The sequence below is a fragment of the Vicugna pacos genome, chromosome 5 (genome assembly GCF_048564905.1).
Source record: "Vicugna pacos chromosome 5, VicPac4, whole genome shotgun sequence".
NCBI lineage: Eukaryota > Metazoa > Chordata > Mammalia > Artiodactyla > Camelidae > Vicugna > Vicugna pacos.
Genome location: NC_132991.1, coordinates 63,103,635 through 63,127,251, shown reverse-complemented (window position 1 = coordinate 63,127,251; position 23,617 = coordinate 63,103,635). Strand labels below are relative to the sequence as shown.

General features: G+C 35.9%; 2 protein-coding genes across 6 annotated transcripts in view; both read right to left on the bottom strand.

The window, feature by feature from the left end:
• The window catches only part of KANSL1L (KAT8 regulatory NSL complex subunit 1 like), a 113,600-nt gene extending 112,729 nt beyond the window's left edge, over positions 1 to 871 (bottom strand). For 2 of the 4 annotated variants that reach the window (XR_012072775.1, XM_006205250.4), the window contains exon 1: positions 391 to 570. The gene's annotated coding sequence lies outside the window, so the exon portion shown is untranslated. Of the gene's footprint in view, positions 1 to 390; positions 571 to 853 lie in introns of those variants that run through there. The other 2 variants (XM_072961346.1, XM_015240102.3) reach the window with 2 other exon arrangements.
• A 1,467-nt stretch (positions 872 to 2,338) lies between these two features.
• The window catches only part of ACADL (acyl-CoA dehydrogenase long chain), a 45,255-nt gene continuing 23,976 nt past the window's right edge, over positions 2,339 to 23,617 (bottom strand). The window contains exons 9-11 of one of the 2 annotated variants that reach the window (XM_072961341.1): positions 20,569 to 20,696; positions 18,413 to 18,499; positions 2,339 to 13,474 (exon numbers count right to left, since the gene is read on the bottom strand). In XM_072961341.1, the coding sequence (XP_072817442.1) occupies positions 13,381 to 13,474; positions 18,413 to 18,499; positions 20,569 to 20,696 (309 nt within the window). In that variant the 3' untranslated portion in view covers positions 2,339 to 13,380. The other variant, XM_072961342.1, reaches the window with a different exon arrangement.

Sequence of the window (23,617 nt, the reverse complement as noted above, 5' to 3'; positions counted from 1 at the left end):
GGGCGGGCCCAAGCGACCACGTGTTCCGCCATCTGCGCACGCGCCAGCCAAAACAAAAGGGAGAGCCGCCAAGCCACGCCCCTTGCCCACGTGACCGCGCCTGGGCCCGCCCCTACCCCTCCCTCCACCCCTTCCCTCCCCTCCCCTCCGCTTCTGCCAAAGCTGTTAGGTTTAGCCGTTTAAATTTGGCTGCGGTCCGACCCCTGCCCTAGAGCGAGACCCAGAGTCCAACAGCCCAGAGGATTCGGGGGGCGAAGGGGCTGCCGGTCGGTCGCCTGGCCCGCAAGTCCACCCGGCGGTCTTCTCCGCTGTCCCCTCCCCGCGCTGCTGCCGTCCCCGGCAGAGGAGACCCACCCCCCTCATCCCGCCGCTGAGACGCCGGCCACTCGCCTGCTGGGGCGCCCTGGCTCCCCTCCGCCGCCGCACCTTCGGTCCGGCCGTGGTGGGGGCTGCTGAAGTGCTCTCTAGCTGCCCGCCCGCCTCCCCCAACCCGGGGCGCCGCTGACTCGTCTCCAGAGCGCGTCCCGCTCCCGCCCCGGCCGCCGCCGCCGCCGCCGCCGCCGCCGCGGTTTAACAGTCTGCCCGCTGCCCGCAGCTCCGGGCGGCTCGGGGGACGGAACCCTGCCGCGGTGGAGGGGCAGTGGGCGGGGCGCGGCGCCGGCCAATGGCAGCGGGGGAGGGGCAGCGCCATGCAAATGAGCGCGGGTGGCGGGGAAACCCCGGCAGGGGGCGGGGCCTGCAGAAGCGGCTCCGAGCGTTCTGGAAGTGGCTGGAGCACGGAGCCCGAACCCTGCGGCAGAGGCGCGGCCGCTCCCTTGGGGCGAGTTCCTCGCGGCTTTCGCTTCTTCCTTACCTCTTCCCTGTGCCAGCCGGGAAACACACGCACACAGAGCCCCCCCACCCAAATATGACCAGGCGACTTCCGCCCTCGCTTTGCTATTTCTGCAACACCGTGACAGGAAAAACAAAGCGAGAGGAAAGTCAGGCTGCTTTTTCGCCCTGCCGCCTGCGCCGGCTCCTAGCGGCCAGACCATCCCCCCCCGGAGGGGCAAGTTTTAACAAAGCTTTGTCACAGTTGCCAAGTCCATACGTGTCTCTGCGTTTGCACTTATTTGGGTTCTGCGCTCAAATACAAAGTTACAATTAATTCTGTGCGATCCCCAAGGGGCCCCGAAAGAGGGTAGCAAAGCTGCCTTGTATCTGGCTGGGTCGTTTTATGGTAAAAATCAGGAGCGGTCAAGTACTTTGAAATCTATAAAGCTGGTTTGAGTGGCGTTGGAGTTAACTCTGTTCTACAGTAGCGCAGTCAAATAAATTAACGGAGTTTAGTGCGGAGATGGTTGGCCAGGGACACATAAAAACATCTCTGAGAGTCTTGCACCTGGCCAAGCGCTCCACTCACCGCTAAACTATACTCATGCATTTCCCAAGCCACGCACTCAAGTTCTGTGTTTTTTTGTTTTTTGTTTTTTTTAATAACTGAGCACTAAATATAGCTCTTTACAGGCTGTAGATGGATTACAGGCTTTTCTAAGCACCTAATTTACACATGGAATGATTTAGGGAATGAAGCTCACTAAAATTTTGAATCCAGAGAGACAATTGCTATTATTTCTACCTTATTAATAGGATAAGATCTTGGCGGTGGGAGTGGAATCCAAGGAATTGGGGTTGTAACAAAGCATAAGACATGACACAAATGATTGGAATTGGAAAATAACCGGCTTGTTCCTATTTTTTTAAGTAGATGGTGATGTTACTACAGTGATTTTTATGACAAGCTGCATTTATAGAAGAGAATACTTTTTAAAAATTGCTCCAAACAATAATTGCACCTTCGTATAGGGTAAGGGAAATGTGCTGGGAAATCGATTTACCATCATCGGAATAAAAAATTCTAAGTGAATGATGTGTTGTGATGATAATTAAATCAGCAAATCTCTATTGGATATTTACTGTAGTCAAAGAATTGCCCTGTCCCTTGGGACAGAAATATAAAAATGGTAAGACATTAAAAAGTTATTTTAAATGCACAGTCTGAGAAGGCAAACGTTGTGTTTTGATAGTTCAAAGAAGTATTTTTTATTTGTGCTGGGTATTTTAAAGGACTTTCAAAAGAGAAGGAAGTCATCAATAGTTCAGGAGATAGTATTTCTGAGTTTGAGTAGAGGTGGTGTGAGTCATTATTGGGCTAGAAAAGTGCATTGTCATTACTAGATTGAGTAAATTTCGAATAACAGAAACTCACACTTAAATCTGAAGGAATTATAGAGCTACCAAATCACTTGAAGATACAGTTTTCTCCTATGAAATAAGTATCAATTACCAAAACAAAATATTCATATAGTTACAAAATGTTTATTGAACACATATTTTGAGATGGGTACTGGAGATATAGTAGAAAACAAAGTTCCTGTCCTGAATTTACAGCAGATGATATAGGCATTGAGCTTTGTAATTATACAAGTAATAATTCAGAAGGCATTTTTATATACATTGTTTAATTTTTTCCTTAAACAATCCTAGGAGGTAGGATGTTTCCAGTGCTCTAGGTTAGTTTTTATAGTCAGTCTGCAATCTGCCACATTTGCAAACCGTAGATAAATATTTCAATCAAGGTATTACACAAATAAAATCTTTCTTTCATATTCAGTTTATGATACTTTAAAAATAATAGGAATAGGAAATAATTAATAATACAAATTTGATGTAAAAGTGTAGAAAAGCAAGAAGAAAATCACAATGTGTAAGGCCTGCTGTATTTTGTACATACATATATCACTGCATACTGTATGTTTTTTAACCCATTTAACCACATATTAAGCACATTGTCCCTTGAGACCAAATACTATTCTAAAGCATGATTTTAATATTTGTAGCATGTGCATGCCAGTTTTCCAGAAACTGTAGAAAACCAAAGCTCCTTAACAGAAAATTTGACCTACCTACAGAATCATTTGCCAAATTGCTTTCTGTATTTCTCATTCAGCAAAAGCCTGAAAAATGCATGTAGTTAATTTTTTTTAAATCAAAGATACATTATTATTCAGAAGATATGTTAAAAGCATTCTGATTTCCAAGAAAAAAAATAAATAACAGTGGCTAGGAGACTTACAGAACCAGCAAGAACAAGGAGAAGGGAAGGCCACCATTCTTGCTGACATAATTATTGCATATCTGGAAGCACATTAAAAAAAAGCATCCAGGTAAGCAGTATTACAATGATTTCATGAGATAAACTCTCCTCAACACAAGTTCTTATTTGGTCACTCTTTTCATTCAGGGAACATGTGTGTAACACTTAATATACAGCTGATATTATGATAAATGCTAGTGATACTGGAGAAAGATCCTACCCAGTCTCAAGCAGCTCTCAGCCAAGGAGGGGCTACAAGTATAGCCTTTTCTATCCCCCTTGCCTGCTCTGTTTTCCTCCATGGCACTTACAACCACCTAATTGAACATAGATTTGAGTTATTTTCTTTTTGTTATCTTGTCTTTCTAGGTAGAATGAAAGCTCCCTGAGGTCAGGCACTTTTGCTATTTGGCTTACTGCTACATCCCCAGAGTCCAGAACAGGGCCTGACACATGTAGGTTTTCAACACATATTTGTTGAATGAATACATGCATTTTAATTCTCACATTCTGCAAAATGAGTGTTATATTCATTTTCCAGGTGAAAAAAGAAAAAGAACCTCAATAAGGTTAAATAATGTAATATATCCAGATTCTCATACTGAAAAAGGGCCAATATGGGATTGGAAAGATAGGCATGCCTGGCTTGAAAGCCAGAGTCTGTTCCCCACTACCTCTCATAGAATAGAAAACTAGTTTGGACACCTGAACTAGTTACTCCTCTATATTTCCATGCCCATGGCAACTGTCCTCCACTGTCAAATTCTAGTATATTTAATTCTTTCTTTTTATAATTATGTTTAGAAAGTGAAATAGAAGCAGCAGCAAGGCTAAAAGTGACATTTCCTACTCAGGACAGATTTAGCTTTAACTAGCCAGTATCAACAGACAAGCAGACAAAAGGTAGAGGGTATGAAACAAGAGCTATAGGATTCTTAGAATGAGGACAGAATACAGGAGTAGTCAGGACTGAGACATGAATTTAGGGGAATTGAAAATGACTCCCTGTGTATACAAATATCCATAGCACCTTTATTCACAATGGCCCCAAACTGGAAACAACTCAAGATCCATCAAATTGTGAAAAAACCAAATTGTGGTACATCCATATAATGGAATGCTACTCAGCAATAAAAATAAAACAAAAAATGGAGGAGGGGTTTAGCTCAGTGGTAGAGCACATGCTTAGCATGCACAAGGTCCTGGGTTCAATCCCCATATCTCCATTAAAAAAAAAAAAGAAGAGAAAAAGAAAAGAAATAAAGAAGAATATTTAAAAAAAGAGAAACAATCTATTGGTACATAGGACAACACAGATGAGTTTTAGTGTGCCCAGTGAAAGAAGCCAGACACAAAATAGAGTAAATACTGTATGATTCTATTTACTTAAAGCTCTACAAAAGACCAATTTAACCCATAATGACAGAAAGAAAGCAGATCAGCAGTTTCTTATGCCTAGAGTGAGGGGAATAGAAAGGGTGGGTTTAGGAGGTTCATGGTAGAAGATTTAGTTTGTAGTTATATTATAGTAGGTATTTGTTAGTTGCCTGTTTGGTTCCTATTCCACAATTTCCCTTTCCTAACATTTTCCTGTTTTCATACTGGTGTGCTGCCCTCCACCCAGATCATGTGCTTTGAGTGAATCTGTGAATCTGCTCCTACCACCATGTCCCAAAGTGGGCCTAGATTGGCTCAAACCAGTTAAGGCATTCCATTTCCCTTGGCACAATCATAGGTTCAGAGGTGAGTGTGTGACTGTAACTAGCCACTTGAGAGTGGATTTCAGCTCTTATGCCCAAAATGCTGGGCAGAAGTGCATTCTCTCATTCTAGTTATGAACGAAAACTCCATCCCATGATCATTAGAGGAGCTAGTTTCAAAATTAGGCCTACATTATAATTGACAGAATATACAGATGAAGAGAAACTGGTACAGTAGGTCTTTAGTGAAAAACTAAGCTATTCAGTCAACCAGCTTTGAGTCGGCCCTATCTCTAAGCTTTCTAGTTTTGTGAGCCTTTTCTTCATTTTTTTTAAGCCAAATGTGATTTGAATTTTGTTTCTTGCAACAGAATACATTCTATCTAATATAGCTTTCTACTGTAAAACGGAACAAATTCTCTTGGGATATCGTAAGATAAACTTCTAGTGAGTTTAGATTTAAGAAAAAAGGCTGAATAAAAAGTACAATTTTTAGTCATCAAAATAATTTCAAGAGGGATTTTATGAAACAGAATGTAAAATAAGCGTATTAAAAATAAATAAATTTGGTAGTAGCTTGAAACTAGAAAAATCCCACAAAAATAAACTAGGGATCTTTGGAAAAATGGTAATTTTAACTCTAGGGCAGGAACTGTACAGGATGGGTATGAAAATTTTTGGTATGCTACAGACCAAGGACACTATCATAAAAAACATGCCATGTCAAAATGATTCAGGATTACACTATGTCTGGTGTTTGTTTTAAAATAATCTATGAGAGTAGAGGGTATATAAGGATACAGATGACTGAAGATTAGTCATGAGTTGATTGTTATCAAAGCTGGGTGATGTATATGTAGTGGTTCATTATATGAGTCTCTATACTTTTGTATGTATTTGACATTTTCCATAATAAAAATTAAAAAAAAAAACAAATAAGAACAAACTTGAAGGAACTCTTACTGGCCTAAGGTGAAACAATTAAGGCACCAAAAAGAATGACTGTAATTAATTAAAATACATCAACATTTCCAAAATCCATGAATTCTTATTTGTATTAAAAAAAAATCACAACCATTGGAAATTCTTAGGGCACCCACTCATTACTTTAAAAATTGATAAAAGGAAAAAAATCAAGAATTTATTCTGCCTTTTATTTACAAATTCTTTTATTTACGTAGCAGCCATGTAGGTGCAACTCCTAGATCTCCCATTAAGAACTCACCATTTTGTTGCAAGGAATACAGTTAATTGAGTCTCCAGCTGTTAGTAATGTTAGGATCCACATTAGCTTTTGAACTGAGACCACCCCCTTCCCCAGCAGTCCTTGGACAATGACTGAGCAGAGCAGAAGAACTAGGAACTAACTGTTTCTGCCGAAGGTGGGACTCCTCTAATGGGAAGTCTTTACTCCAGAGCTCCTCACTGAATTGGGCAAGATTTTGTCAGATCTGCTTTATGGTCTAGGGTTTTCTTTTCCCTGCCCAATATGACTTCCTTCTCTGTCCATCTTTGGCAAGTGTTACCTCTCAACAAACTTCTTGCACTTCTGTGTCTCTCCTTCTGATTCCTAGAGTACCAAGCAGACATACAAACTAATAAAAAATGAATTATAGTTCTTTTTTAAGAAAGTTAATGATTGCAATGGAGTTAGAAAATTAGAAAACCATCTTTTACAACTCCTAGTTAAATAATAGATCTTGTAAATAACTATCAACGGATTTTTAAACCATTAGATAAATGTTGATAGGGAATTATATGGAGATATCAGACTAATACTGTCTGAATTCACTGATCAATCTTAGGATGTCTAAAAGTGAGATGACGATACATTATGTCTCATGGTGTGATGCAACAGAATTTCACAGCATTGCTCATTAAGTTTCCAGGGCAAAAGAATTAAGCCTGAATGTAATCAAGCTCTATCAGTTTACAGGAAACATAGGAAATAGAGGATTAAATTAGAAATCACCATGAGAAATCAATCAGTCAAATAAATAATGGTGGATATTCTACAAAATACATGATCAGTTTTTGCCCAAGAAATCAATGGCATAGAGGAAAAAGGAAATAATAATTCCTGACTTATTTTATGAGGTCAGTGTTACCATGATAACAAAACCAGGCAAACACAGTGCAAGAAAACTGCACGCAAATATCCCTTATAAAGTTGATGAGAAAAATTCCCAATAAACTATATCAAATAGAGCCAAGTAATAAGTAAAAATTAGAACATGTAATGACCAATCAGGGTTTATCCAGGAATGCAAAGCTGTTTCAATATTCAAAATGCAACCAATGTAATTCACTATATTAATAATTCAAAAAAGAAAAAAAACACATGATCATATCAATTAATGTAGAAACCATCTGACAGAATTCAATATCCACTAATGATAAAAACTCTCATCTCAATTAGGAATAGAATGGAATTTCTTCAATCTAATCAAGGGCATCTACTAAAAATCTACTTAAAAATCATATTTAATGTGAAAGCCTGAAAATTTTCCCTTTAAGATCAGAAACAAACAAGGATGTCCATTCTCATCATTCCTACTCAACATTGTAGTGGCAATCCTTGTAAGTACAATAAGAGAGAAAGAAAGGAAGGAAGAAACAGAGAAAGAAAGAAAGAAATGGAGAAAGGGAGGGAATGAGGAAGGGAGTGAGGAAGGGAGGGAAGGAGGGAAGAAGGATGAAGTTAGGAAGACTAAAAGAAGTAAAAAGAAATGAAAAGTAAATGGGTTAAAAAGAAACAAACTTCCCCTATTCATGGATTATATTATTGTCCATGTAGAAAATCCAAAAGTTTCTACAAAAAGACTCCTAGAATTTACAAGTGAGTTTAGATTATAGGATACAAGGTCAACAAACAATAATCAATTATATTGGCAATAAATAATTGTAAACCAGAATTAAACATCAATATAATTTATAGTACCTGCCCCCCAAAATGAAATACTTAATTATAAATGTAACAAAACATACAGGATCTCTAAGTTGAAAACTACAAAATATTGAAGAAATAAGTCAAAGATCTAAATAAATTGAGACATTCTCATTCATGGATTGCAGGATTCAGCACTGTAAAAATGGCAATTCCTCCAAATTTATAGATTTACTGTCCCAATCAAAACCCCAGCAGGATTTTTTTTGGTAGATATAGGTAAGTTGATTCAAAAATTCGCATGTAAAGCTAAAGAAATTACTAAGGCCAAAATGATTTTGAAAAAGAAGAATACTATTAGAGGGATCCCATTATCTGATTTTAAAACTTTCTATAAAGCTACTGTAACTAAGACGAAGGAGAAGATACACAGATAAATGCAACAGAACACAGTCAGAAAATAGATCCACACAAATTTGGTCAATTGATTTTTGACAAAAGTACAAAGAAATTCAATGAAAAAAATACTCTTTTCAACAAGTGTTATTGAAAGAATTAGACATCTATACATCTGTATGCAAAAAAAATGCACTTCAACATAAATTTCACCCGATTTTAAAAAAATTACTAAATGGAACATAGATCTAAATGAACAACATAAAATGTAAGATTCTTAAAAGAAAACATAGGAAATAGAATGGACAACATCCAAAACACCGGCAAAGAAGAAAAAAAAAGAAAGAAAACATAGGAGAAAAATGTCAGGACTTGAGTTTGAGCAAAGAGTTCTTAGATATGATACCAAATGCATGATCTATAAAATTTAAAATTGATAAATTGGAAGCCATCAAAATTAGAAACGTGCTCTATGAAACTCACTGTTAAAAGAATGAAAGAAGTAGCCACAGATAGGGAGATGATATTTACAAATCACATATCTGAGAAAAGACTTGTTTCTCAAGGGAAACAGCCAGAGCCCAAACACCTTGCCTGTTTTCAAACAGGCCACACAGGCAAGGCTTGAACAGCAGCTGGATCTTGACAGAATGCCTTGTGGCCCTCCTGGAACAGGAGAGCATAGGAGATATGTGAGCTGCTGCAACAGTGCTGTTTCTCACTCACTTCCCTGTCTACCCAGGAGGCTGGCATTAGACAGTTTCTCATTGTTTCCAGGTTCCGGTGGGGGATGAGGCTTTCTGCCTCCTCATCCTTAGGGCAAAACTGCAGTTATAAAACTGATTTGCAAGCATCATGGAATGGAATCCTCAGCAAGAGTGACCCATCCTTCTTGTTGCAGTCACCTGGCCTCTTTTGTTTGTGTCATCCTGTGCAAAGGCCATAGAGGGCCGGCACCTTTGGCTATTCATCTTTGCATTCTCTACGTAAGGGAAAAAAAGACAGAAAACTGAGTCTAAAAAGGGCTCATTGTTTCTTTACTGGCTGGATTTGCCTTCTGCTTGACAGTATCAGAATATATAAAGAAGCATCAAAGCTCAATATTAAGAAAACAAGCAATCCAACTAGAAAAACAAGCAAAAGATCTGAACAAACAATTCACCAGAGAAGATATATGGAAGGCAAATAATCACACAAAAAGCGGTTCAGTATCATTAGACATAGGGAAACGCAAATTAAAGCCACAATGAGATACGACTACATACCTATTCGAATGGCTAAAACAACAAAACAAAACAAAAAACAAGTACTAGAGAAGGTGCAGAACTATTGAAACTCTCATTGCTAGTGAGAAGGCAAAATGGCACAGGCATTCTGGAAAAACAGCTCGGCAGTTTCTTATAACGTTAAGCATATGTATACCTTTATGACCCAACAATTCCTTGCCTGGGTATTTAATCTCAGCAATCAGAATGTCCTTAAGCAGGTGAATGAATAAATAAACTGTAGTTTACCCATACAATGGGCTACTATTTAGCACTGAAAAAGGATGGAGCTATTAATTTACACAACATGAATGAAACTAAGAGAAAGAATCCATTCTTAAAGGGTTACGTACTGTATGATTTATATGACAGTCTCAAAATGACAAAAATATAACAGAGAACAGATCAGTGGTTGCCAGGGTTTAGAAGTACAGAAATGATGTGACTATAAAAGGCATGAGGTAGTTTTTTGGGGTCATGAAACTGTTCTGTATCCTGATTTTGGTGGTGGTTGTACATGTCTATATACATGTTAAAATTTGGAGAACCAAAAAAGCAATTTTACCGTATGTATACCAAAAACAAGCAAATTTGCTGTATGTTAATTAAAAAATAAAATTTAAAAAAGACAGAAGGAAAAAGAGAAAAGGGAGGATTGTTATTAAATAAGAGATGCAGGGAGAGAATACAAAAAAACGCAATTTATAGACCTGGTTTGGATCTGATTTGAACAAAGCAACTACAAAATTCATTCTTGATACAGCTAAGAAAACTTTAATGTTAGTTAGGAACTAAATTAAATTTAAGGTTTTAAATGATGATAATGGCCTTGTGGTTATGTGAAACAACTTCACAGCCAGATTCATATTCTGAAAGACATGTGTGTGAAATAAGACTAAGTCTGGGGTTTGCTTCAAAATTATTGAGAAAAAAAAGCAGGGGATATACATTGGCAAATGTTGAAGCCAGAGGTTCATTACACTATCTTCACTATTTTTGAATGTGTTTGAATTTTTCTGTAATCTTTTCTTAAAATTTCTCATGAAAATGAGACTTCAAAAATAGGGCAGAACTTCTTGTCAACACTGATTATAAAGCAGTAGATATGACAGGCCTACAGTTGGCTTCCATCTCAATGTCAAATCTTTCCAGTGACTCCAAATAAATAAATGCTGTGTGTGCCAAAAATAATACTGACATAAGAAAAAACTCAGACTCCTAGAAATCTTATACCTTGAGCAATAAACTACTAAAATTACTAGATTAGTCAAGGTTGGCAGTTACATTTTAAAACAGCAAATCTAAACAGCTTCTTTTCTATATTGTCATTTTCTACAATACCATCAAAGAAATAAAGGGCAAAAATCATTTTAAGGCAACAATTATGATTCTAAAAATCTCAGCGAAAAACCAAAATTACTCAGGCTTTTTGATTCTCATTAATTATTTACACAGTGTGGCTTTCTTGCTGTGTTGGTCCAGTCTGTTCTTTTTGAGCATTATTATTATTATTTATCATTTCTCGATCACTTAGCCCTGCATGAGATACAGAGGATAAATTGCCTCCCTAGGGAACAATAATCAAAGCCACACAAGCAAAACATGAAGATTAGCTAGTTAAGAAATGAAAAGTAAATAAGAGGTTAAGGAACACATTCTGAATCCCTTGTTTTGCTTTCTGCTTTAAGCTCATCATACGGCACTCGCTTCTTTTGGGGGGTACAAAAGAAGACTGGAGTTTGCAAGATAAACAACCAGCTTAGAAGACAGAAAACATCCCAGATATCATTCCGAGAAAATACCCTACCTTAGAAATCATTTCGCTTTCTGATACATAAAAATTACAAGGACCTATTCCTAGGTTGCGTGGACTGTAATAACTGTGAGCATGTGTGTGCGTGAGAGTGACTGAGGTCTGCCTAGCAGAACTTCCGTTCCCTTTCTTCTGATAGTATCACTCTCTCTGCTTCAGGAACGGCTTCCTGTAGTTTGTGTGTTCCTAATGGGATTGTCAATCACAGTGCACCTTTCCCCCCACCTTACAATGACATTGTGCTGAAGGATGTAGGCCTGAAGCAGCCCAAGGTCATTTTTACAGGCCCTGTAATGAAATTTCCCTGCAGCGTCCATTAGGCCAATTTGCAATGAAAAGTAGAAGTAAGTGGATGTAGCGTTAAGTGCCAGCAGTTCTAAACCCCAGAATCTAGGCCCTTAAGATTCGAGTTCCCATAGTTCTTTAGATCGTATGAGGTATTCCACAATCCTTTTCAGCTAGCACACTCAAGTGTTTGCTTAGGCGAAGTGGGTTTCTTTGTCATCTGCACCTGAAAGAATCCTGAGAACTTAAATAATTTGCCCAAGGTCCAATGGCTGCTGTACGGTAGAGTCATCACTCAACTCTAGGTCTGTACACCTCTATGTGGTAGGCGTGTCCCACCATGTAAATTACTTTTTATCCTACAGATGTATTTCTAAAATCTAGTTTCCTTTAAGATTGGAAAAGGGGCTGGAGGTGGGAGTGGGGGATTGTTCTGTCGAATTCTCTATTGTTTCCTGGTAGTAGGAGTGAGGTGAAAGCAGCAAATACAGTAATATCTAATAAGAATTTATTTCAACCTGTTTGCACGGTATTAAATGAGCAAGAACTCAAGTTGGCAATCATACAAACTTCTATCCAAGAGCAAATCAAAGGTAGGTAAGTAAGGCCACAATAGAATGGTATAAAAATAATTTCTCTTCTCTCTGCTCTACCCAGTTGTAATGATTGCATTTAAAAACAATGTTTCATACACACAACACTAATAAAATTTTTAGGTTTTCTAAGTTGAACAAGAATACATCTATTTATTTCCATTTAAAAACTATTTCATTCACCGTCTCACCAATATATGCAAAGAAAAACAAGTACTAAAATGATGCTAGTAGTTTACAAATCAGTGGTTTTTTGGATGGATGATAATTACTGGAAAGTTGCAAGTCAAATATCATTTCCTCACTTTCTTATTTTAAATGCTTACTTTTTTTTATTGCCCTTGTCATGATTTGAAATTATTTTATTTACTTCTTACCTTCTTACAATTTGTTTCTTCACTTACTAGCAGGGATCTTACCAGTTTTTAAATCATATTTCCCATCATATTTTTAACAGCCTGGTTTATAGAAGACATAAACTATAAATTTGTTAAATTAATTTAAAAATTTACTCTTCTCCAAAGTAAAAGTCACTGTTTTGATACCTATAAAATACAAACTAAACTAAACCAAAAGATGATGGGTTACTATGTGTTCTCCTAGAAATTAAACTGGGATGGAAATCTGTTGAAAGGCCAGGTGTCAGTGGTTGAGAGAACCAACAGCATTCTCTAGTCAGGATTAAGCAAATGCTTAGCTGAGTCTCAGTGGTTCCAAGGCTGTAAGGTAGGAAGGCTTCCTGTTCAACCAGAGCAGCTCTTCATACATGAGGATTTCACAAGGACTCTGCATAAGCTTTGGTTTGAAGAAAGTGTTCCATTGTTTAAAAAGAGGCTTAGGGTAGTGTGGTAGAAACCGGCGTTCTGGGGAATTTGGAACGAAAGATAGCTAAATTTATTTTGCATTGTAAATTACATTTATGTTTCCCTTTCAAAGTCAACATGCTGTGAATATTATTGTTTTATAGTATAATAACAAAATTATGTCTCCCTCAATTTCAAAGATCTAGGCAAATATACTCTTCAAAATTTTAGGGATAAATGAAACACTAAGGTTTTCAGAATTAGAAAAATCTTTGCCTTTTAGCTATACAAAAAAAATTCAAAGTTAAACTTTATATTGGAAAATTTTAGAATCTTTGAATTCTCCTCCCACTGTGTTAATCGTATATTTTCATTTGAGTTCTTTCTCTATAGAGCATATCAAAACATGTTTAGTGTTCCCTCCCTTTCCAAGTTGTATTTTATCTTGAGTAGATTTAAAACCAGATTAGTTGTAATAGGATTCCAGGATGCGGGCAGATGTCTACTTGTCAAAGACGATCTCTCTTGCAATCAGCTCCTTCATTATTTCATTGGTACCACCATAGATTGGCTGAACTCGGGCATCCACATAAGCTCTGAAGATGATTGAATGAATAAACAAAAGATATTAGAAATTACAAATTTTCTCACCAGATAATTATTAATGAAAGTATTCATTTAATGAAATCCAAACAATAAAAGTTCTTCCTAAATTACTTTTTTTTCAGTATGGCATGCATCCTAGATTGGAATTATAAAATTCTATTAAGATACTGATCATCTGTATAGCTTTGTTTTAGTTTGCTTAAAGAGATTACAAATTCAAAACAGCATTTGTTTCTTTTAATTTAATTTTGTAAAATTCAGCACACATAACAGCATTCTAAAAAGGGCTAGTTTAGATTTAGAAATGGACGTAATGTCTTAATTTTCCTGTTACCTTTAATGTTTCCCCCCAAAAGTTGAAATCTACTGGTTTTATAGAAAACAAGAAAAAAGAAAGTACATATTTTCTAATATCCTTTAGATTTCCGCCACCACTGCTGCCAGCAGGAGTATAAATTGATGCTTCAAAAAATATTATTTCACAAAGTTAATAGGTAACTTTTTTCTGGAAATGGTTAATAGTCACTCCAATAATGTATGAGGTTAAAATACTGAGTGGGTGAGAACACTGCCAGAAAAAAACAAGAAGGAATTCACTTTCGGTAGTGATGACAGCAACCATAACACTGTGTAGGTGTTTTTACCTTTTCTTATCTCATTTTATTCTCTCAGCTTTGGAATCAGGGAGGATAAATATTATTACCATCTTGCAGGTAAAGAAACTGAGTGCAGAAAAGTTAAAGCATATACCAATTAATGATTGCTATTTTAATGCTTAAATAACAGATCATTGGCAGCCTGGAATAAAAAGGCAGGTATTCTGCAACTTTGGCAAGTATGTTTTTTTTTAAATTATATCTCAGTATTTTCATTGACTAATTGTAGAATTAGTTATTGATCTTCAGATTTTTCTAGTAGACATATTCAAAGGTATTTTTTTAAAGCATAAAATCTGTTTTTTTTTTTAATTTTTGAGACAAATTAAATGTGCCAGCTCTCTAGGAACATGACCAACTCTGGACTTATCCTTGTCCATATTCATCATGGTAATAGGCCAATAGTAAGCACTCAGTAAATATTTATTGATTTGACTTACTATATTACAAAGGAATTTTAGAGTCTCAGTACCTACTTTCTGATGAAACTTGAAATCTACAGACATTTGTGTTTTCAATTTTTTTTTTCTTTTTCTTTTGAACAGAAGCCATTGTTGCCCACAAAATCCAGCACTTTCATATAGAGAACCTACATTGCAGCCTACTTCAGCAATCTCATTTCTTTTAGACATTTTTGGACATATTTTTTTCACATTAAAAGGGTTCCAATGGAGTGGGTAACTGACAGAGATCAGTAGATCTTTTATAGGTTACTCATTAAATTCAGTCATCAACTAAAATTAACAGAGAAAGGCAGCAGAAGGAATGTTTAACCACACAGTGATAAAGCAGCTCTTCCTACCCCTGCAGACAAGTCTTGAAATGGCAAAACTTAAGCCTCATTGACCCCAGGCCCAAGCCTCCTGAGTAAGACCAAAATAAACTCTTACGCTTAAGACTTGTTATTTCAAAACAAACAGACAAACAAAAAACAAATAAAATGAAACAAAATAAAAAAGCAAAAAGCACCTCTTTGATCTGAGCCCAGCAACACACACACACACACACACACACACAATATAGCTTAATCTAAGGATATAAAAAACACAATTAGAATGATTTTTTTCTATCACATCAAAGTCTGCACACTTCATCCACATACGGCCTAATGTGTCTAGCTTTTTTGATAATTGTCTACTACTCTCTCTTGTTATCTTATGAAAAATTCCTTCCCTATGTCTTTGGGGAGAGAGATGGCAGTCTAGTTTAAAAGTTCATACAGTCTTCAAACCAACAAGCTGGCCAAGAAGGGGATTATTATTCCTGAAAGGAAATATGTCTCTTAAATTGAAACCAGGGATTTCACGTAAGCCATCAAGCTAGAATTTTTGCTTACTGTTGACCTGAAGGAATTGCCTCTGAGAAAACAGAGACCAAGTTTTACGCTACACTCTAATCTTGGACCATGTAGATTGTTGACTCCTCTTCATTTAATGTGTCTTTCTTAGAAACTGAACTAAATTAAACAAGCACTGAGCCACTACATGGCTACATTCCAGCAGCAGTTATAACAGCACAGTTAAGTAGAAAAATATAACCATCCATTATTATTTTACTTTCTTAGCATTGTGAACATTGTGAATAAGATGGATTAATATTCTGAATAAAACATGAAAACACACAGGAAAAATTCCAGCAATGATTTAATTTGTGTTAGTATAACTCAGTGTTTACTTCTGAATTCATGACTATACAAAGAAAAAAAAATAAATCTGCTTTTGATTAAGGCTTGTTTGAAGTAGTTCTGAAAGGATATACCAAAATCCAACTCCAAGGACTGATAAAGAAAAGGAAATCATTGAGCTACTTCATGCCTACATTCTGAAGGAAAAAACTACTTGCTGAGTTTTTATAAAAAGTTATAAATTATATAACCCAGTGATTAAAGCTTTTTGAGCTGCCCATTGGCTATGGAAAATTAGTAAATTATATCTATGCTGGAGCTTCTGTTCTTAATGTAACTTGAATAAAATGTTTATTTTTCTCATTAAGGGCTATAAACATATCAAATGTTTTCAATTATGCTTGCCAAAGTTATAAATTTGAAAGTAAATTTGAATTCTAGTGTGATAACTAACTTTTCCCTTTAGATACTCGGTTTAGGTTAATATTAGAAAAAGGTTTTAGAAGCCCATAGCGTTCTCATTCTTAGATCCAGAACTAAATTAGGCTTCTCTCTATACAGCAAAAACTTCTTTGGGAAAATTTTATAAGCTAAAAATATTGCTAAATAAGAACAAAAATAATGTTTATAGAGTGATGAGGAGAAATGCCATGGGGAGATTACTGAGGCAAAAGACTATAGGAAGAGGGAAAGGAGAAATTATGGAGATGGAGGAAGAAATATGGAAGAGGATGCTGGCTACTGACAAACTGGTACTGCTCTGAAATGATAACAAGAATATTCATATGTAACACAATAAAAACATTGTATTTCATTTATTTTAATTTGAAGGAAATGTAAAATCTATTTAGGAAAAAGTAGTACTTTTGATTTTTAGAGCAAAGTAAATAATAAAAAATGTAAGATATGACAAGTTAGATCCTTTTCACACACAGGTTAATTTTTATGTAATGCCTACTTTTTTTTTTTTTAGTTTTAAAAAAGTGGTATTTCCAAACAAGACGTACAAATGTCCAATAGGTATATGAAAAATGTTCAGTGTCACTAATCATCAGGGAAATGGAAATCAGAATCACAATGAGCTATCATCTCACACCTGTCAGGATAGCTATTAACAAAACAAAAGAATAAACAAAGACAAGTGTTGTCCAGGATGTGGAGAAATTGGAATGTTGGCACATTGTTGGAGGGAATGAGAACTGGGGCATAGCAGCCACTTTGAAAAACAGTATCAAGTTCCTCCAAAAATTAAATTGAACTACAGATGATCCAGAAATCCCACTTCTAAGTATTTAGTCAAAAGAATTGAAAGCAGAACCTCCACGTGCTATTAGCACTCACATGTTCACTGCAGTATTATTCATAATAGCCAAGATGTGGAAACAACTTGTATATCCATGGACAGATGAGTGGATAAACTGCAGTATAACATACAGTGAAATACTATTTAACCTTAAACAGAAGGAAACTCTGCAGTATGTCACAACCTGGATGAACCTTGAGGACATTCTCCTAAGTGAAATAAACTAGTCACAACAAAACAAAGATATAATTCCACCTATATGAGGTATCTAAAACAGTCAAATTCATAGAATCAAAGAGGAATAGTGGTTGCCAGGGGACAGGGGAGGGAGAAGTGGGGAGTTACTAATCAACAGGTATAAAGTTTCAGTTAAGCAAAACGAGTAAGTTCTAGAGATCTAGAGTTAATTAAACATTATGCCTATAGTTAAAATACTGTGTGGCATGCTTAAAAAATTGTGAAGAGGATAGATCTCATGTTAAGTGCTCTTACTACAGTAAAATAAAATAATCAATAGTCAATGCGAATTAAACAAATAATAACCTATTTTTACCCATTAGATTAGCACAAAGTTTAAAAGGCAATATACATTGATAGCTTAGGAGGCTAAGTCATTCTCAGATTTGTTCTTTTGAGTATGAGTTACTACAAATTGGAGGAAATAATCTGGAAATGCATTAAAATTTAAAATATGCATACTTTTGAGCTAGCAATACTACTTTTGCGACTCTGTCCTGTTGTAATAAAAAGATACATACATATATCTAAGATAAATGTATGAAGGTATCTGTTTCAGCATTGTTTGTCACAGTAAAAAGTTAGAAACAACCTGACAATATGGTTAATCAATTAGAATAAAATAGTATTCAACTAAAAATAAGTGATATATACCCTGTATAATGAGTCAGATAAAGCTTAATATACTGTATATTTATGTTTATTTATATTTAGTATATTTGTACTAACATATATTTTCACTTTTGTTTTTGTTTTTCTTTTTGTTTCTGTGGAGAGGGGAGGTAATAAGGGTTATTTATTTATTTATTTTTAGAGGAGGTACTGGGGATTGAACCCAGGACCTTGTATATGCTAAGCATGAGCTCTACCACTTGAGTTATACCCTCCCCCACCATCTTCACTTTTTTTAAAAAAATGATAAAATCCTACTGGTGAGCTGATAACATAAAGCTGTTTCTAACTGTTTGAACACACTCCAGAGTCAATTGAAGAACACCAAGATTTTGCACCTCCTTTCCCTCTGTACTCAATGTACAAAGGACAGTTAAAGAAATGTTCCTTTTTCTTCACACCATCCAGAGGAGTGTAACACAGCAGATATACTCACTTTGCAATTGGGAACGCCCACATGTATCCCCAACCTCCATGCAGCTGCACACAGTCATAAGCTACACTGTTTTGTAACTCGGATGCCCTAGATGGCCAAAATAAAAAGCAGAAAAGGAACATTTGTCATGAATTTTCATGAGATGCTTTACAATCAGGAAACAAATTATTTTATGATTGTTTAAATGTGCACATTTATCAAACAATTAAAATTGCCAACCAAAGAAGATTGCCATCAATTACATGTGAAATAAATCTCAGGAGAATTTTCACATAATGAATACTTTCTTCATCAATTATATTTCTGTCTGGGTTTTTATTAAGATTTGAAACAAAATGTAGAAAGCTTAGACTATTTAATTTTGGCTATTTCAAGCCTGAACATGATATAATGAAAAGTTGAATTTGGTCTAATTTATTTAGATTCTCTAAATGATCTAAATTATAAGAGACTATATAATTATGCAGCCATCCATTCTCTTTTGCCTTGTGTAATATGTGTTTTTATCTTCAAATGTGTCACTTCCTACCTAAAGGTTGCAATTCTGAATTTTAGTAACTGTGAAAAAAAATTTTTTCAGGGTTTTCAGAAATAAACTGAAAGTAAAAGTGAAATCCTAAGAGGAGAGACCACTATTAGAGTACATACTTTCATATAAGAAATTTATTAAAGATTATTTGGGAATTATTATTCCTGAAGTGTGTATATATATATATCTATCTATTAGTATGAGGTACTTGAGAAACATTCTTTTCTGTTCTTATCTATTTTAACTATTGTTAAAATCTGTAAGATAATTGGTAGGGATTTTACTCACTTTATAAATATGTTAGTTCAAAATCTTCTCAACTTATATTTCAACAGTGGGAAATATAAAGCAGAGATAAGCATAGATATATTTTCCTATACAAAATAATTTTTAACAATTTCAAACCATAGGACAGGTAAGGAAATACAGTAACAGTATAATGATTAACAGACAAGACTCAGGGGGCAATAGTATTTGGAATTCTATAAATTTTTGTATTGGCCAGTATTTTAGTGAAATATTTACTAGGTTATAACTAGTTGCTTCCTCTGCTCCAATGTGAAATACCAATATGTCTATAAACCTGTGTTTTCAAAGAAAAGGAAAGCCAATAGCTATCCAAATATCTCTTTTTCCAAAAAGTCTTTTCCAAAAATTTTTTTTGCACTTTTTCCCAATAGTCAAAAACCTTGCTATACATGTAGAAGTAAAATGTCTCCCTCAAAAGCGTTAAGTTCTTAGTAATTCCATATGACTTTTCAACTTGGCCACTTTATTATTTTGGAATCATTATACAAAGCACTGTTCTGCAAATTTCCCCACAACTTCTGATTGAATGAAAACAAGTTAATGAATAATGACAGGAATTTTTGTTCTAGGTTATTTTTGGGCTAATGAGATGTGAGAATGTTTTTAAAACCGAGGAAACCAAAGCGACTTCCAGAGTCTGATTTAAACTATGTTCTTGCATCTTAAAATACGCAAAAGCCTTACGGGGGTCTTTCTTAATTTACTCATCTTTAATACCATTGCTAATCATCTTTAATATGAATGAAAATGTTTCTATAGGCCATTTTTTTCCCTTTCCCTTAACAGAGCATGTACAACTTTTGACTGGACAGTCAATTCTTCAGAAGTGTTTCTTCAATCTGGAAAACATTTTACATAGAAAAATCTTGTCCAAAATACTCATTTCACAGATATCAAAATGTTGGCCCAGAGAGAATTAAATTTAATTATAGTTATTTAATGAAAGAATTGGGATTCCATCTCAGGATTCTAAGTATTGCTATTCTACTGTTCCTTTTTGGTCTCACTATACTGCCACTCTGCAGATAATTTGAAATTAAACTATTACTTGAATGAACTAATCAGTCATCCTACTTCAGTCTCTTAATATTTTACTTTCAATGGCAAACTAAAAGTTAAAAACCAACTTGAGTAAGTTTTAGCACGTTATAAATAGGCCTAATGGGATCTTTCAGCATTTTTATAAAAGGTGGTTCTTACTGCTAGCTTTCAGTTACTCAGCCGTCTTCCTTTAAGACCCTCAAGGCCGAGTTTCAACTTGGATGAATTCCATAACAGTCTGTGCAAACACCCATTTTAACTACTGTAGCATGCATACCAATATTTCGCCATGGAAGCAGTGGCAGAGTCCAGACGTTTCGTTTCATGCAGCTGGAGACAGCTGTCCACAAAAGCTCTCGTTACACAAATGTGTGTTTTTAATTCTGCTAGCTTATGCTGCACCGTCTTGAGTTTAAAGGAAACGAAAGGAAAAAATGAACATAGGAGAAGCGCATATTGAGTCACCTAGCATGTCAAAAATTATATAATAAAAGATCTTTACAGCAAAACAAAAGTGGAATTACTGTTTTTTTTCTCTAAAAAAGAGGCATATGTTAACTAAACAACTTAAACACTCACTATATTTCATTGCTAAGAAAACTTGTACTAAAAGAAAAGATGCAAAAATAGATAAACACATAAATAACATCTCTGCTTTGGATTAAAAAATTTAGACCATTCAGGGAACTTTCTGAAAAACAGCATGACTTTAATGAGCGAGCACCATCTTGTGGCACAGTCCTTTAAGCACAGCTGTTGAAAACACCTGTTTTCCTCTGGAATCTAAATCCATGAAGAATTTTTCCCTATTAATGAAATGAAGTATATGTATTTCTTTATTCTGCTTGTTTGTCTTAGAATAAAGTAATAAAATAACAGACTGGAGGGACAATATCAAAAATATTTATTAGACAGTATTATTTTATATTGCAAAGTATTTAAACTAGATGTGTAGAATATAATAGAATAACAGAATCAGAACACTCAAGACATCAAAGTCCAGAACCCCCCAACCTTTTCCACTTTTCCTCACCCTCCCTATCTCTCTCAGTAGTTTTTCTAGAACGGTCTCTAACTTGAACTGAATGGTCTGGAATTGTTGGCGTTAACATACCTATACATCTCCCCCTGATACCATAAACAATCAATAGTATTCTTGGAAATCATCTATGGAGACCCTCCTCAATTGTTCTCAGCTGTTCTCACTTCAGATCTCATATTCTTACACTCCCGACTCTGGGTTCTCACACCTTTTACATTTGGCCTTTTGGATACTGATTCTTGAACCTCCTTCAAGAAACTGGCTGAGATATGAAATAACACTGGCTTTCCATGTTGGGTAACCTCTAAAAATACACCCCATTCTAGTTGACCTCTTAGATTCAAGGCTGAGCTATGATCAGCTGACTCTATCTTCCTTATGGAAATTCAGATAGAAACAGAGTTTTGATCATTCTGCTGTGAAATTTATGAGTGAGACCTTCACTGTGGCTAATAAAAGGCATGGAAGTTGGTGACAAAGGTGGCACAGTGAAATGCAAACTTAGAAATTATAAATGTGCCCCACCTATGCAATGGCAAGTTCAAAGCCATGATTGTGTTCTCAAAGGAAGGCTTTAGGGACCAGACATTCAGAGGATGTTAGCTCTGCCTTTACTACTGGTTAAGGAGAGTCTTAAACCACAAAATCGAACCCTTCAAAGCATCATTGTAGTAGAGACAGTTTGGGTACTTTCTACTTCTGGAAAAGAACAGAAAAGGAGTATAGTAAAACCCAGGACCAGGCAAGACCAGAATGTGTCAGCTGGAGGAGGAGCTCCGAGGGACAGATTGCTCATATATACATCAACATAACTACTGCGCTGATGAAAAACCCAACTGACTGCCTTTCCCTGGCGTTTACCCCATCTTCTTCTAGAAACAGATCATCTTCCTGGCATCTAATAATTCCAAAACCAAGCAGTGGGAAGGCTGGCACCACACTTTCCAACCTCTTATATCCTGGCTTCCAATTCAGAACATGCCAGGTTACACCAAATTTTTCTTCCTCTCTCATACTTTCTCTTACTTTTTCTATTATATTTATCTAGGACAAATCTCTAGACTTTAATCAGCATAAAGTTTCCCATTCCCACCCCACACATCCAAGTTTAGTCACAGAAAAATCTAAAGATGGAGTAAGAAATGAAAAAGTGGGGAAATACCCTTCTATACACTGAAAACAATGAATTATATATTCATGAAAATCCCTGAAACCAAGTCCTTAGCTTACCCTCGGTCTAGGTCAATGACACTATTTATGACACTTCATTTGGAAAATAAGGGAGGGGATCTGACAAATCTCAAGATACTTCTACACTGCTCCACCCATCCACCCCGTGATGGCACATTTGAGAATTTATGCACTATTTACAAAATGAGAGAATCAAGACCTGTAAGCCCAATTATCTCATATGAGAGCTGTTTCCGTGGAAATCCCAGAAGCTTTTAGAAGCTAAAGTTAAATTTCAGACCAGGATGGGCTCATTTAGAATTCATACTTCAGTACATTCAGTGAGGTCCACAGGTTTGAAGGAATTAATGCCTCCAGAGTATATAATTTACTCTCAGGGGATAAAGAGATTAAATATTTACATACTCTTGCCATTGAGTTGGGTTAGTAAACACATTTGGTCTTTGCTCTTCACTGCAGACACAGCTTTATACTTTCAGAAATGATTCTCTAATGAATGGCAGCCAATAACTGTACCACAGATTATGAGCAAGGTGCTCTTTGTGAATATCAGAATGCTCTTGCAGTATTTTTTTAACATTCATTAATAGTCGCTCATAGATACTACTGCATCTAGCATTTCATTAAAAAAAAATCCCCTGAAGTTGCAAAGTAGATCATACAGAGTCTCTTTCTGAGTTCTGAATGACACAATTCCTAGAATCATAGAATTAAGGAATTAGAAGACATCTTGGAGTGGTTACTGAGCCCACTATTCCACTTAAACAGCGCCATTAGATGTACCCTGATATATTATGACTCAAATATAAAATATAACCATTTAGGTTTGTTACCTCATTTTATAGTTAATTAACTCCACACTCAAGGTCTTAAGAATGGAATATGCCCTTTTTGGAGGAAAGTAAGGAAAAAATGTTATTTTTTTACCTCTCCTATATTTTCCATAATAATTTGTGCCCTTAGCATCACGAGTACATACCACATAGGAGATAACTAAAGCTTGGATTAGAAGAGAATGTTGAAATTGCACTTCATTGTTCACAGGTGAAAGATATGGAAAAAGAAAAAAAAAGTCTATCAACTTTAGATTTCC